Source organism: Hetaerina americana, unplaced genomic scaffold, assembly GCF_022747635.1.
Source record: "Hetaerina americana unplaced genomic scaffold, ioHetAmer1.1.p SCAF_2, whole genome shotgun sequence".
Lineage (NCBI taxonomy): Eukaryota > Metazoa > Arthropoda > Insecta > Odonata > Calopterygidae > Hetaerina > Hetaerina americana.
The window spans coordinates 63,419,134-63,433,348 of NW_027286763.1; the positions used below are offsets into that span (position 1 = coordinate 63,419,134).

A 14,215-nucleotide genomic window follows, 5' to 3' on the forward strand; every position below is an offset into this window, starting at 1 on the left:
ATATCATTACAGCAACTACAGTACATTTCTGCATGACTGAACCATAAACAGTTTCTTTTATAAGATATTTGGGATTTAAGTTTACCATTTCTTTTGTTGCTCTCATTGTCCTCAAAGTTTCTGGAAATTCGTATAGAAAATCAAAGATAAATAATACTATACGAAGTTAAATTCTACAGAATAACTCCTTTGAATGTTGGTCGCCAAATTTTAGTAGTATATCAATCACATTATTAATTATTGCACTATACGTGCCACTCCAACAGGAACGATTCCCCACCCTAAGTAACACTAAGCAAGTGGTGTTCAAAGTCGGTACAAAGCATTGAAAACGAGCTCTCATACTTTTTTTGCGCATCACATCAACCACAGCCGAGATGTAAAAGTTAAGGAAGGCAACAATCTAACAGAGTTAAAACTAAATGGCAGTAAAGTACTGGTTGCATCACTGTTGGTTTCATTTTTTCGTGGCTGGTTTATTTTTCGGATTTTTTTTTCATCCTAGTGCGGTGCAACGATATCCCTACAACAATATCTCTCTGCTACTCTGACTTTCTTTATCTCATTTCTTTATGTTGTTGACAAAGCAACATAAGATGATTGCACCACGAAGGACTGAAAAATTGGTGACATTCAAGCAATCGAATGGAAATACATAGAGGCAAGGAGAAAATACGAGGATACAAGGAATAAAACTGAGGAAACCCGTTATAAAGTGTTGCGGAACCAAGTCAAGCGAAATGGCCTATAAAACTGGTGAATAAACATTTCTAAGAAAGAAATCGAAAATTCTTCAACGTCAAGATGCTAATGAAAGATTCTGATTTATTATGCAAGAGATGGAAGGAACACATTAAAGTGCCCTACCAAGAGTCCAAAACACTCTTAAAGTGACATAATTAAAGTAAAAATCTTGATTGAAGAAGACAATTTAGGCCCGTAATCACTAAGAAGCAAATTCGACAGGGCCGTTAAAAACTTGAGGAAAAAAAAGTCACCAGTTCACAAAATAAACGGGAGGCATAATCAAGGGGTCGGGGTCAAAGTGAAGGACGCCCTTTTTGGAGTAATCAAAGACAGCTAAGATAGTAGAAAAGTACCAGAGGAATATGATAGGAGTGTCGTGATTGTAATACCGAAGAATAGATAAATGTGAGGAGCACAAAATATTAAGCCTGTGATTTCATACGTCGAAAATACTTCCTCAGATAATTTTCTGAGAAATAGAAGGAAAGATAAAAGAAAGCCAGCCGTGGAAAAGCAATCGAAATTCAGAATAAAACCGAGGAATGAGAGAGTTGATACTTGGCTTGAAACTGTTGGCCTAAAAAATAAAACGTTAAATAACCCATTATATATGGTAATCGTGGACTTCGAGAAAGCTTTCGACAAACGCCAATTGGGACAAGAAGATCAAAATACTAGAAGCGCTCGAAATAAACTAAAACGACAGAATAATTATCCATTATCTCTGCAAAGGTGAATGGTGAAGTCATTAACATTTTCAGATCCACAGATGACATCGCAATAGTATCATAAATACGAGGAGGATCTGCAAGCTAATCTTAATGATTTGGACCGAAAACTTTGGAAATATAACATCAGCACGTATCAGAACCAAAAAATTAACTTCCTTGCATATGGAAGGGAGAAACTGAAGGTAAGTATCAAAATCCGAGGAATGGAACTAGAGAAAATGAATCCTTTATCTGCATGTACCTTGGCAGCAGTATAACTTGAGGTGGAAGCAGTTTAACCTACAACCAGCGAAGAATATTTCAAGATAGGAAAGCTTTCAAGAAAAAAGGCAATTACTAGGCTCAAAAAATCTAGGTTGCAAAAAAGGAAGCATTTCCTCATATTTATCGTATGGAGCATATGATTCCCCGGGTTTGAGGTGTGGAATACTGGAAAAGTGGAACGGCGAAGAATAGAAGCTTTTGAAATAAGGTGCTGGAGGAGAATGCTAATGATAAAATCGATTAAGTGAGGAACGAGGAGGTATATAAAAGAGCAAAAGATAAATAGACCATATGGAAACAAAGAAAAACTAGATTGGACACACCTTGAGGCAGCATTGATTACTTAGAAACATAATGGAAGAAGAAATAATGTGGATATCCCAGGAGGGATACCAAGAGACGAGTGCATAGGACAAATTAAGAAGGACGGGAAACACAAAAGCTATCAGGGGATGAGGGAATTAAAGCTGAATAGAAAAGAATGGAGGGCTGCAGTAAACAAATCTTTGGTTTGAAATACTGATGGTCATGGGTTTTCCATTGGCGTTCATACAAATATGTCTTGGTAAGTTTGTGATATTTATTAAAAAATGAAATGAGGCAAGAAAGGGGATAAAATAGGTCCTTTTTCAATCTAAATAACACCTAGTTTCAAGTTTTAGCCGAAAGATTTTGTTGGTAACTAGGTTTAGCTAAAACCATCTCAACCAGCTGAAAATATGTAGTAAGGCTGCACAAATAGGATTGCAATAAACGCTTTATTAAAGAAATAGAAGAGTAGAAGAGAAACAAGGAAATGAAGAATTTAATGGAGAAGCAATGACAAGTAAAAATTGCAGGTTATTTCCTGCAAAATATAACTGTATGGTAAATAGTAGAATTGTCAGGTAAATGATTCAATATTATTAAAAATTTAATGCGAAATATTCATATGTAAAAGCCAGCCGCATTCCAAATAATTAAAATACTTTTAGCACTATCGAAGTGTCAGCTTAGCGGTTGAAGTTTCGGCAGTGGTTTGCCAAGATAAAAGATTTGAGGGGAAATAAATGAACGAAAAACTTACCTGTTTGTTGGTACGAGCTAGTTCTTACAATAGAAATCCTCTCGGGTCTTTCAAAGGGTTAGTGCCTCCATTGCTGCCGACATTTCGATGAACGACACGGACACCGTCCTTAGGACTTCTGAATGCCGTATCGTCAATTTTCGTCCAATATATAGCATACAATCTTCGGTATCTTTTATACTCTTTCAATTTTACGACCATCTTTATTTTAACAGGCGACCGAGGAGAAATCTATTTTCCCCACAGGCTGCCTGCTATCTTCACATTATCTGCCTGACATATCCACAATATCCGGAAAAATCTCCAAAATAGTACGGAGATTCAGCATATTATTCGAAATACACGGTCGCGTTTGGTGGTATTCAATTGAAACGCTCAGTTCTTGCCGTGAGTGGCCATTGTTTCATGATACTCACCTAAACGCAAGGTCTGGGAAGCAAAAGGAGTGATCAAATAACGCATAGTTAACTTATGGTGGAGATATTAGCTTGCCATGCTCCCGCGTAGGTTCTCGTTGACCAGGAGAAAAAAGGAATTGGAGCTTATAAACTCACCCGCATGCAAAGCAAGAAAGTGAGCCCAGTATTTGCTGAGCAATCATCATTAACCATAACGGCTCCTTGATGGATTTCAATCAGTTTCTGTCACAGAGCTACAAAAAATGTTTGGGTTCCCTTAATTGGTTTTGTATTAAAAGGAAAAAAAGATGAAGGCATTGAAAATATAAAAATTAACAGTAATAATATTTTTTTAATGCCGATTGAAACTCAGATGATATTTTATAAGCAAAAGGTGTATTCTTCTTTTTAATACATTTATTTCTTTAAACTCATGAAAATACCATTTTTTTCATTAAACATAAAACATTTCTTTGGTACGTTATAGAAATTAAAGGCACCATAGCATTACTTCGTGTAATACAGGGCGTTTCTTATTGAGATAGATAAGGCATTACCTACAAACAAGTGACTGAGTCCAAGAATTTACTCAGTTTTAATTATTTACCGTCAAATTATGACCGTTGAAAATTGTTCACTGGTGTCCAACACTTTGAATGCATCTCGTTCACCTTTGTGTTTTTGACACCTGCTCCCCGCAAGCAAATCTTCATCCAATCAAGTAAAAGATACATGAAGCGGAGAAGAGGAAATATGAAAATTAATATCATCCTTCAATTTGTTAGCATAGGTGATGCAATCAGTAGTTCTCTTTACATGTAATGATACCTAAAATGTCACTACTTTTCCACTCTTTCACAATTTTATTCACCTCATACAATTTTAACCTACTCTATTGCACATGAACTTGGATCGGGATTACTTCCGACCTCTGGTATGTCTTAACGATTGACTCGTCGAAAGGATGCACAAGACACATTCAAATTTCAGTTCAGAATCCTGCACCCTATTCCTAAATTAGTTTCGTCGATTCCATTATGAAGAAACGTCATTAGCCTCGTGGTTCCATCAAAAACAAAACGATAGTTTTTTTGCGCCGGACTGGCAAGACGGCTCGTGGTCCACCCGCTTGTGTTGGTCCCTCCATTCCTCTGCGAAGGGGCTACCGTGGCGGGGTGTCCGCGTGGTGCCGCTGTGATCCCAAGGACGCCGAGGAAGCGGGGCTCCCGACGCCGCCGCCGCTTCCTCCAGACACTCCGCCCCCGCCGCTCCCACCCCCACTGATGCTCTCCACTATGAGGCTGAGACAGTCGAGGCTGGAGGCGGCGAGGGACGCAGACACCCCGCTATCGCCGTACTCCGCCGAAGACCTCCCGCCTGGGCTCCCGTCCTGCCCTTCGTCGCCACCACCTTGGGAAAGAGGAAAGAATGCCTGGTGTTAGAAGCAACGTATGCGGCGTGAAAACCTATATTTCACTGTGAAAATGAGGAGTAGATCAACAGCATGGGCAAATATCTGCGATGGTTTCAATGAATCCGTATAATAGTCTAAAATGTATAATGTTATAAAGTCACCAATTATACCCTTTTCCAATTCATTTCTATTCAATAACAGAAAAACTGTTACACTGCAGGATATGTATATGCATCTTGGAAAGCTTTAAATCCGATTAATTGGTAAATAGCGGTTTCTTAAGATTTTTTGCATGAACGCTATATCTTATGGATATTAACCTTTTCCATTTCCAAAAGAAAGAATTCCTAATTCATTAACTTAACGTCCCATTGACGTGACAGAAGAGCGGCGGTCATTTTAATTGCAATATCAAATTTTATATTAAGCACCTTATGTATCATATTCCTTAAGATATCATTTCCGTTCAACGTTTGCAATTTATCTCCTTTTCATTATTGTTAAATGCTTGTAATGTTTTCATTTGATTAATACTGATTGTCATCCGCAGTATGCAAAATAACACTCTTGTTATGCGGTTTATTTCATTTGACTAATTAATGAATATTGCGTGTGAAGATCATTTATGCCTAAAATTGCCATTTATTCCTAAATTGTAAAAAGAATACTCTGAAGAAAACAGAGAAGAAACATATATAAACCCATCGTCCTTCAGAAGCTCAATATGCCATCTCATTTGAATTTGAAGGGAGAATAATTTGAAGCATAATAAACCATGTTTCGCTATTTCGCTGGGTTTGAAGCTGAGAAACCAGGTTGAAAGTCCTTGTTTTTACTAATGCGTGCTTACACGCGTAATTTAGGAAATGTGAAACTTTACTAACTCGTATTGCTACCATTCTATTTCAATATGTTTATTTAATATGCACTAAAGTATACTATAGCAGATAACCTATTCACTTCCACTTGTGAGTCACGGTAGATGGTGTGGATTTACCCTATCCTCGGAAACCATAATTCAACCACCAACCTTTTTCCCAAATATCCCTCCGTTACTTTCAGACGTCCCGCGTAACTTATCAGATCTTCTCTTATCAACCAATCCACTCATTCATTATCTCCCCGCCCCGTTCCAAAGACACTCCCATGCCCTGCAATAAACTTAGATGCAAAAAAATGCCCAATTTTCAAAAACCAAATCCCATCCCTCTCCCACCCGCTGTTTAACCAACCACAATAAACGGCTAACATGCTACCTTAATGTTCTTCCGTCATTTTTCAACGAACCGCCAATCTATAATATGCATAAACTGATATCCACTAAACCCTTATCTAAACCTTCCGAAACCAACAAGTCCACACCAACAGCCTGCAATTGACCCAAATGTGAAGCATGTCCTATCTTCACCAACACTTATTTCTCATCTAAACTCACCATCTTTCTCCCATCTTATTCTACTTATCTATTCACCTCCCGCAATGCATTTTACCAACAGAATTACATGCTCGACCCCTCCTACGTTGGCAGACGGCGTATGCATGGCATATGCATCACACTTCTCAACATTCGCATTTAAATCACCGCGCCTACTGCAACCCTTCTTCCGCATCTGTCTCTCTGGCAGCCCACAGACATGATACCCACTATCAAAACTCTCGTGAACATATAATGTCAGTTACATTGCAGGTCTTATGGACAGGGGATGTTTACGCTTTTATTTAGAGAAGATTGGGTTTCAATAATTTGAAATTGCAGCTAATCTCCTGTAAATTGGCGGGAAAATGCTGGAGGTTGGCCGAATGCTTGTAAAAATATGATGAAAGTTGGAGGAAAGATGGAAAGTATATTTAATAACAAAAATCGGAGCGTTTGTGAAAATTGTGCCACACATTTTTCTTGTATAATCTGATTTCGCTTTTTCGACTTTTATCGAAATCTTTGGAGTTTGTTACTCTGGAGACTGTCTGAAGCTAAAGCAGCGTACCGATGGATGCAGTCCGGTGACATCACTTGGGCAACATCCCAGCATTCGTAGTTCCTCGCGGTGATTTCGTACTAGTGAAATTTTTCAGCAAGAAATGAATTCTAACATATATATTTTTCGTCTACCGTTGGAGCGACTTCAGATTTATCATCCAGGCCCTGCATTTCTTGGATTAAGACAATTATTAAATTTAGACAACGTCCCACGTTCACTATTTCTGTAAACTAAAGTTCTGTTTGATAGGAAATAGTAAAAATCATAAATTATACCTTTATGTAAATGGTCGGCGAATCAGATGGGACATAAGAGTTTCGGATAATTTATTTTTTCTAGCATAACGGGGAAAATACTGGGTTAAACACTGTCAGACAGGCTTTAAAGTTAAAATTGAACAAAACATATGGGTGGGCATTGAGAATTATTATTGCCTGGAAGGATATATAAGTAATTTAGAAACAAGAGTATGATAGACGAAAGTCTATCATGTTTACGTATGTTGTTTTGGAGTAGACACTAGACAGGGTAAGGAAAGCTAGAAAAGGTTTTAGGGAAAATGCATTAATGAAAGCTTACTAAATTCCATAAAATCGCTGTATGAAAATGAAAGTAGTAGATAAAAAGATAGATAGAGGTCTTTATTTGGGCGAAATAAGGACCATATGGAGCCTTATTCCATCTAACCCAACGTCATATACGTGAATATAAGAATTAATGAGGGTTTGAATAACTATTTGGTCATGAAAAATGATGCGAAGCAAGGTCGAATAATGTACATATGGATGATACATTGGGTTAATGGATAAATATTTGAAATTTTGCTGGCTCAAGAGGTGAGTGATGGGGTGGTGGCGGCAGGGTAACGTACTCGCCTGCCAATCTAGAGGTCGTGCCAATCTAGAGGTTCAATTCCTTGGATTTGGGTGTTTATAATTTTGTCTATTGTGATATGCATAAACTAAAAACTCCAATGCAAGGGCCAAAAAGTGCTATTTTTCGGATTAATATCAAAATAAATTAAAAGCAATAAATAAAAAAGGGGGGGAACAGAACGAGAATGACATGGAAAGTAAATACGTCTAAATGAAATTCCACATGCTTTTAAAAACTTATCGAGTTTACGTTATTCTAAAAATCACGAGGTTAGCCTATCACTTCACTACGCTGAAGCTGGGTGAGGTATTACTTCGAAAGTTAAATAATGGAATAATGTATGCCATTATGCGCGCCGAAAGTCTAAATTTAGCGCATATAAGTAGAAGATAGCTTTCAGAACTGAATGTAGGTCAGCCGGGCGACTATCATTGGAAAGACGTGTAGAATGTTTCATCAGTGATTTGAATTTATATCTCTATGAAGCTCATATCGGAGATTAACGAAAGTCATTCTTAGATCCTAGGGTCTATCTTTCATTTTTTTAAGCGTGAGAAACTTTTCTTACCTCTCGCAAATTAGAGAAACACTCTCCTACGCTCCGTTTCATCGTCTCCACATAATACAGGTAATTTTGAGGTAATTATTTCCCGACTAGGTCGCTGGTGGGCGCCATCGCAATGGCCGGCGGCAACACCGGAATCCTCCGCTCTGACCGGGCGAAGTCATCGACAATTTGCGCGGGAGCACCAGAGGATGTGAATGATGGGGGTGGTGGCGGTTTGAGTTGACAGAGTGGAGGGGAGAGAGAGGACTGGCAGACAGGGAGTGGGGATGAAATCGCGATACCGTGAGGGAAGGAAATTGAGGGGAAGGGAGGAAAGGAGGCGAGAGTGACGGATGAGAGGAGAGAGGGAACGGGAAGGGGTCGAGGCCAAGTCTTCACTCACCCTTAATAACGTGAGCCGAAATCCGAAACTCAAGATGTCGTTAAGAGAGAGAGGGAGGGGGAAAAGGGAAGGAAGAGGTGGATGAGGACTATCTTAAAATAAACATGACCGCGCCTCATGGCTTTTCCCTCGAGAAAAAGAGAATTAGGGCCTACATTTCTTTCCAGCTCTCTTTAAAAAAACAAAATCACTCCCAGCCCAACTCTATCATCACCCCATCCACTTGTATAATTATTTCATTCAGATCTTCCTCAAAATAATTGCAGTTCAACAGATAAGCGGCTAGATATCTTCGGTGAATTGAAAATTGAAGTGGAACTTCCCTCAATCAGATCGGCTTGGAGATACGTGTATATTATATTGTTGGTGCGATGATTCGGACACTAATGAAAATGGAAGTTTCTAGAAACGGTTACATTATTGCTGATATGCTGATGTAATGTGAGTTGACAAAGAACAGAGCTCCATGGAGCGGAGTGTGTTGAAAATTCGGACATGTTAATAATAAATTGCCACCTGTACGCAGGATATCTTTCCATTTATTAACCTCTCTTCCAAACATGAAATAATTTTTCACTGATGTAAAAAACTTTGTACACGTATTACTAGGACATAAAAATGCCAAAATGCGGACAAAGTTAACCTACTGGATATAAAGCCCTCTTACCCGCCGAGAGCTTGTACTCGTTAAAATACATGAGCGCTCTCTGGAGTGGCTGTGCGCCTGACACCAACCCTTCAAGCTAAGCTTCCTTTGAAGCTCCCACTCTTGCATCTCCTTGATCTCATTTCATGATAATCGACCCTGGATCCTCCCCGGTCAACCATATTTTGAATAAAATCACCGAAAAAATACTACCCTCATCCCTCTTTCGAACCCTGCCCACCCCGCCTAATTCCCATTCTCCCGGCCATAATCCATTTTCATCTCCGACCCTCTCGGCCAATAACAGCCCCCATTCACCGCAACTCCCGTATTCATTCCGGCGTCTCCGCCCGCCTTTCAACAATTTCCCTTTCCACCACCACCTTCCCCAAACCACTTCCCTCAATCTTTTGGCTCCTTATCCGTCCTTCCCTAAATATTCAGCCTCGTCCTCTGGCCATTGTGGCATTCAATATCTTTCCCCTGCCATGGAAACAGACTCACCTTTCATCTCCCCTGATGCATCTCTCTCTCTTCCCCTTCATGTTCTCTTCCCCTTCATGCTCCATCTCATAAATCCCTTCCTTTCGTCATTTCTTGCTCTCTCTGTCAACCTCAGCCTCTTCCCTCCCAATCTCTCGTGCCTCAATATCCCCTCCTACTCGTTTACGTCGCGGCCGATCTTCTCAGAGACTGCCGTCTTACGGATCGATTGGCCAACATCTCGCTCTCGCACTCATGGTAGCTTTGAAGTTTTTCTACGCGTGGGGCATTTTGTCAATCATCGTTTCTCTGAGGATGCTGCAAGGTCTTCAGAAATGATCTCGTAAATCCTAGTCCCTCCCAGTTTCCGCAGGGGGTGATAAATGTTGAACAACAAAATGCTGTATACACAAAAATGTAAACTCAAACGGTACCCAAATATATATGCAATGTCATCTTAGCGAAAACCCTCGATTAAAGGTAGCTATGCATGGGATTTTCATAGGCCGTCCTCCCCAAGCGTCTTTATATATTTTTCACACCTATTAGTTATCATGAAAAATCATTCGTCAAACTTTCGTACAGCTTTATGGCGGGTAACTCCCATATACTTAAAAGAAAACGGCAATTCATCATTGTAGCAGTAGCGTTTTTAATTACGTAATGATTTCATGTATAAGTTATTACGTAGCGTATTTTTTCCTACCTCGGTTTGGGCAAGTTTCGCGCAGGGGATAATTAGATCACAGGTCAAAAACAGCTGATTAACATATCCGCATTAATCAATAGGAATTAAAGAAGAACGTGTTGATTAGAGAAGCCAGTGGGTTTAGCGGAATTATCACTACGCTGCAAGCAACGCGGGATTCAAAACATAGTCGCGTTTGAAAACAGTTCCTTGCGGAGTGCGGAGGGGTACCTCCTGAGGTTGCCAAGTTTCTAGATTGCAGGATTAGTTGGCCGTACGGACTGAACGATAGCGTGCTTGCCACTTACGCAATTTTTTGTCGAGGACGTCACCGGGATGTTGGGCGAGAGAGGTGTAACGGAGAAGGAAGGGATTTCATTTCGACTAGAAACCGCCGCACGACAAGAGTCTAAAACCGAAAATAGGCGTATAAATCACCTCCTCAATACGTACTCGATTTTGGCCGCGAATTCTCGTCATGTCATCGCCCTCGATGCAAGCCCTCCCGTGAAGGACTGGATGGATGGACGGACGCGTCACACCCAAGCTCTTGCATGGAAACGGTCCCGCGTATTCCGTGTCCCCTCCATTCCATGTTCCTTTTATTTTCTCTCACCAAACTTCTCCGAATAATACTCAACGGTTCCTTCGAAATGAAAAACATGCGGGATAACTCGCCCGGGCTCGGTTCCTCCCTTTTCCATCCCGCGACATCTTTTCCCTCTCCTTCATTCTCGTCTTTCCTCGAGCTCTCTCGCTCCACATCACTTCCGTGCCCTTTCTCTAAAACCCTCCTACTCCGCACCGGCTACCTTTTCTTCTCCCCATTCGTTCTTTTTTCTTTTTTTTCCTCCAACGGCCAAGGATTCAAACGCCCACACTCACATGTGCACGAGGATATTTTGATCTGAAAGCTATTTTATTTAGTTATTTTTTTAAATTTGCTTTCCCACCTCCGCTGAATTTTTTTCCATCCTCAGACCCGAATCCAATGGATTCAGAGATTTAACGCATCTGTGACACTCGTTACAACGCCGCCAAGGTTGTCTCGTCTACCCTTGAGCCCGTCTGTCAGAGCGGAGTTGCATCAAATTGTATTGAATTACTCAGAGAAGAATTTCTCTTTGGTCTTGAGATGTTTCGGTGTGTCGCTCCCGTTGCCAATTTTATCCAATTGTAAATACTCCTCGGCGAATCTATGCATGGATTGGAAATTAAATGTCTCTTCCTCAGAGGATAATTGTTCTATTAGATAATGAATGAAGAGGATTCATTTCATCAATCTAATGAAAAATATGCGTAATAAACAATCATAAATATAGAGAAGCTGGAGTATTTTTTATTGTGGAAGTAATATTAAAACATTACATCTCCTGAGGGTGAAACCAAACAAACATGCAGGTTTGTTAAAATAAATGTGGGTAGTTTGCTAATTACTAAATTAGAAAAATACAATTTAAAGGTAGTTACAACTTATTATTTGCTCCGAATATCAAGTATACTTACCACTGACTTTTGTATATCGGTTGACCATAGTTCAACGAAGAACGTTCAAGAAAAATGCTAAAAATATTTTGGATATTTAGACAGGTGTTTAGCTGATGAATCCATAGAAAGTTAAGTATTGGTAAATTGGAATACTTCCGAAAACTTATTTTTTAATGTGCATATTTTACGGAAACTTTGATTCATTCCTTTTCATTGTAAATGTTTGTATTTAGTTACAATTTTAAACTCGATCAATAATCGTTGGCTTCAAAATCAGATTCAGCCGGCAGTTCTTATAATTTATATTTAATGAACTCACTCGTAACGTACTACAACCACAAACTGTGGGATTACACACTTTATTTCTTACATTTAAGATTGTTTACCATTTTTGAAACTCCTGAAATTTAAAATTTGTGTTCTTACTGAGGGCATCCGCAAATGTAACGTTGGGCAGCTATTAAAACTACGAAGGTTTTTCTATTCATAAAAGTAAGGCAAATTCACTATTGTTATTCATCAAAGAATGGCCGATCCTTGAAATGAGGTAATTTGCGACGTTGATAGCAGAATAAGAAATATACTCATAATTTCACATTAAGTGTAATGAATATATTTCCTTGCGACCAGTGTGGAGAAAATTAAATGAAGCACATTTTTCGACTCGCAGCACAATATCCCGAAAGATTTTCAAACGAGTTGACTAATTAGTGGTGCAGTCATGGAAGCACAGGTGAGAGTAAAGAATAGTGACCAAATATATGCTGACGGGATTCCTTCTTTTATGTAAGTAGCCAAAAGTATATTTGGGACTATAATTTTATACCATTCACTTTAATCGAAGGCACGAGCCGAGCGAGAAAGAGAGAGAGAGAGGGTAGCAAAAAACATTCCCTACTGACGCGCCTAAAATATTTATTAATAGACGTGGTGAGCGGATTAATTCACCCACTCGATTCGCTTTTGTAATTCCCCCGGAACGCTCCGGGGGACATTAATGGAGGGGGACAAGTGAAAACCGGAAGCATATTTTGCACTCGCCTCATCGCTCTCATCCGAGGTTATCAATCGAAGACCGAAGGGTCACCTGTTACAAATCCTTCCTCAGCATTCTCCTAACCCTCCTCCTTCCTTTATTTCAAATCTTTCACCACCTATTCATCCCACCCTTTCTCTCTCCAACCTCTCTTTTGCGTGTGTTTTACCCTTATCACGTCTTCTTCCACGGAAATCTAAACCACCCCATCGTCCGTCGCGCCTAAAATAATTTTAAAATATCTTCGACATCGACCGATGGCTTATGCATATACGAGCTCGTAAATCCATTTTAGCAGTGCATTGGTACGATATGAACAAAAAGGACTGGTCAAAGTATTTGAAAGCCCAATAATAACAGAGGCACACAGCGAAACACAATAGGGGTATTCTGCAGTAGAACTACTCTCCTGCTGTAAAGTATTACCCTGAGGTGAAAAATGGAGTTTCTCAATTCAGCATGTTACAAAAGAAAGCTGCTTGTTCCCTTGAAAATTGTAATTAAAGAGATGAGAGCGTCGTAATATTTTTGGAAATATTTGTTTGAAATTCTTTAGAAACGGTGAGTTCACAATCATAGCGTGATGAGTCCAATTAATAAAGGACATACTGTATGACTAAATGCTGATACTTAGAGAAAATGATAATTTTACTGAGGAGTTGGCAGGCAAAAATAAGTCAATGGCAGTAGAATGCCGGGCGAGACTACACGTAGGAATAGGAAATTGATGTCACCTCGCTCAGTCCTCGATCATTAGCATTAGAAAATAACAAGTACAACCACTACGGCTGCTTGAATGTAAAATGCACTTAATGCTCTTGAATGATGTAATCAACAGCAATATTAATGACATATGAAGGAAATCTCCAGCAACATGATCCTGTGGTGATTAGCGGAGTGTTTATGTATATATTTGTGTATCTCTTTAAAAACATTTCTTGAATACAATGATTCATTATAATGTACATACAGTACCTTAACACTTCCTTTTATCTCCATCGTTTTTCAATTTTAATTTGAGTCATTATCAAGTATTGGTGGGTCGCGGTAGTCCAGTGGGCAGAGCGTTGGACTACTGACCGGAGGGTCCCGTGTTCGATTTCCGGGCAAGGCACTCTGGGCACCTGCAGCTCCACCCAAGCTAAAGTGATTTTTCGGGTACCAGGTCTTCTTGGGAAACCATAACCGGCACAGGGAAAGGAACTGGCCCCCCTACCCTGATGTGTGAATTTTCACACGCCATATAGGGCTTAGTACTGGGTGATCTCTACCATCACCTACTAAACCGACCTTCGGGTTGATTACGGTGTTTATGGTTTTTTATCAAGTATTGAATACACATTTGTATGACTTTAAATAGCATAAACCTCTCTTAAAACTTCACTCTAGGCGTAGAAATTCCACAAAAGAAAATGTTTTATTGCATGCTTGTCAAACAGCTAAAACTTG

The 14,215-nt window shown here is 39.6% G+C and overlaps 1 protein-coding gene across 1 annotated transcript in view; it reads right to left on the bottom strand.

Annotated features, from left to right (window-relative positions):
* Window positions 1–4,368: 4,368 nt before the first annotated feature.
* The window catches only part of nau (myogenic-determination protein nautilus), a 93,136-nt gene continuing 83,289 nt past the window's right edge, over window positions 4,369–14,215 (bottom strand). Inside the window, exon 4 of the mRNA XM_071585543.1 lies at window positions 4,369–4,616. Coding sequence (XP_071441644.1) covers window positions 4,369–4,616 — 248 coding nt within the window. The remainder of the gene's footprint in view (window positions 4,617–14,215) is intronic.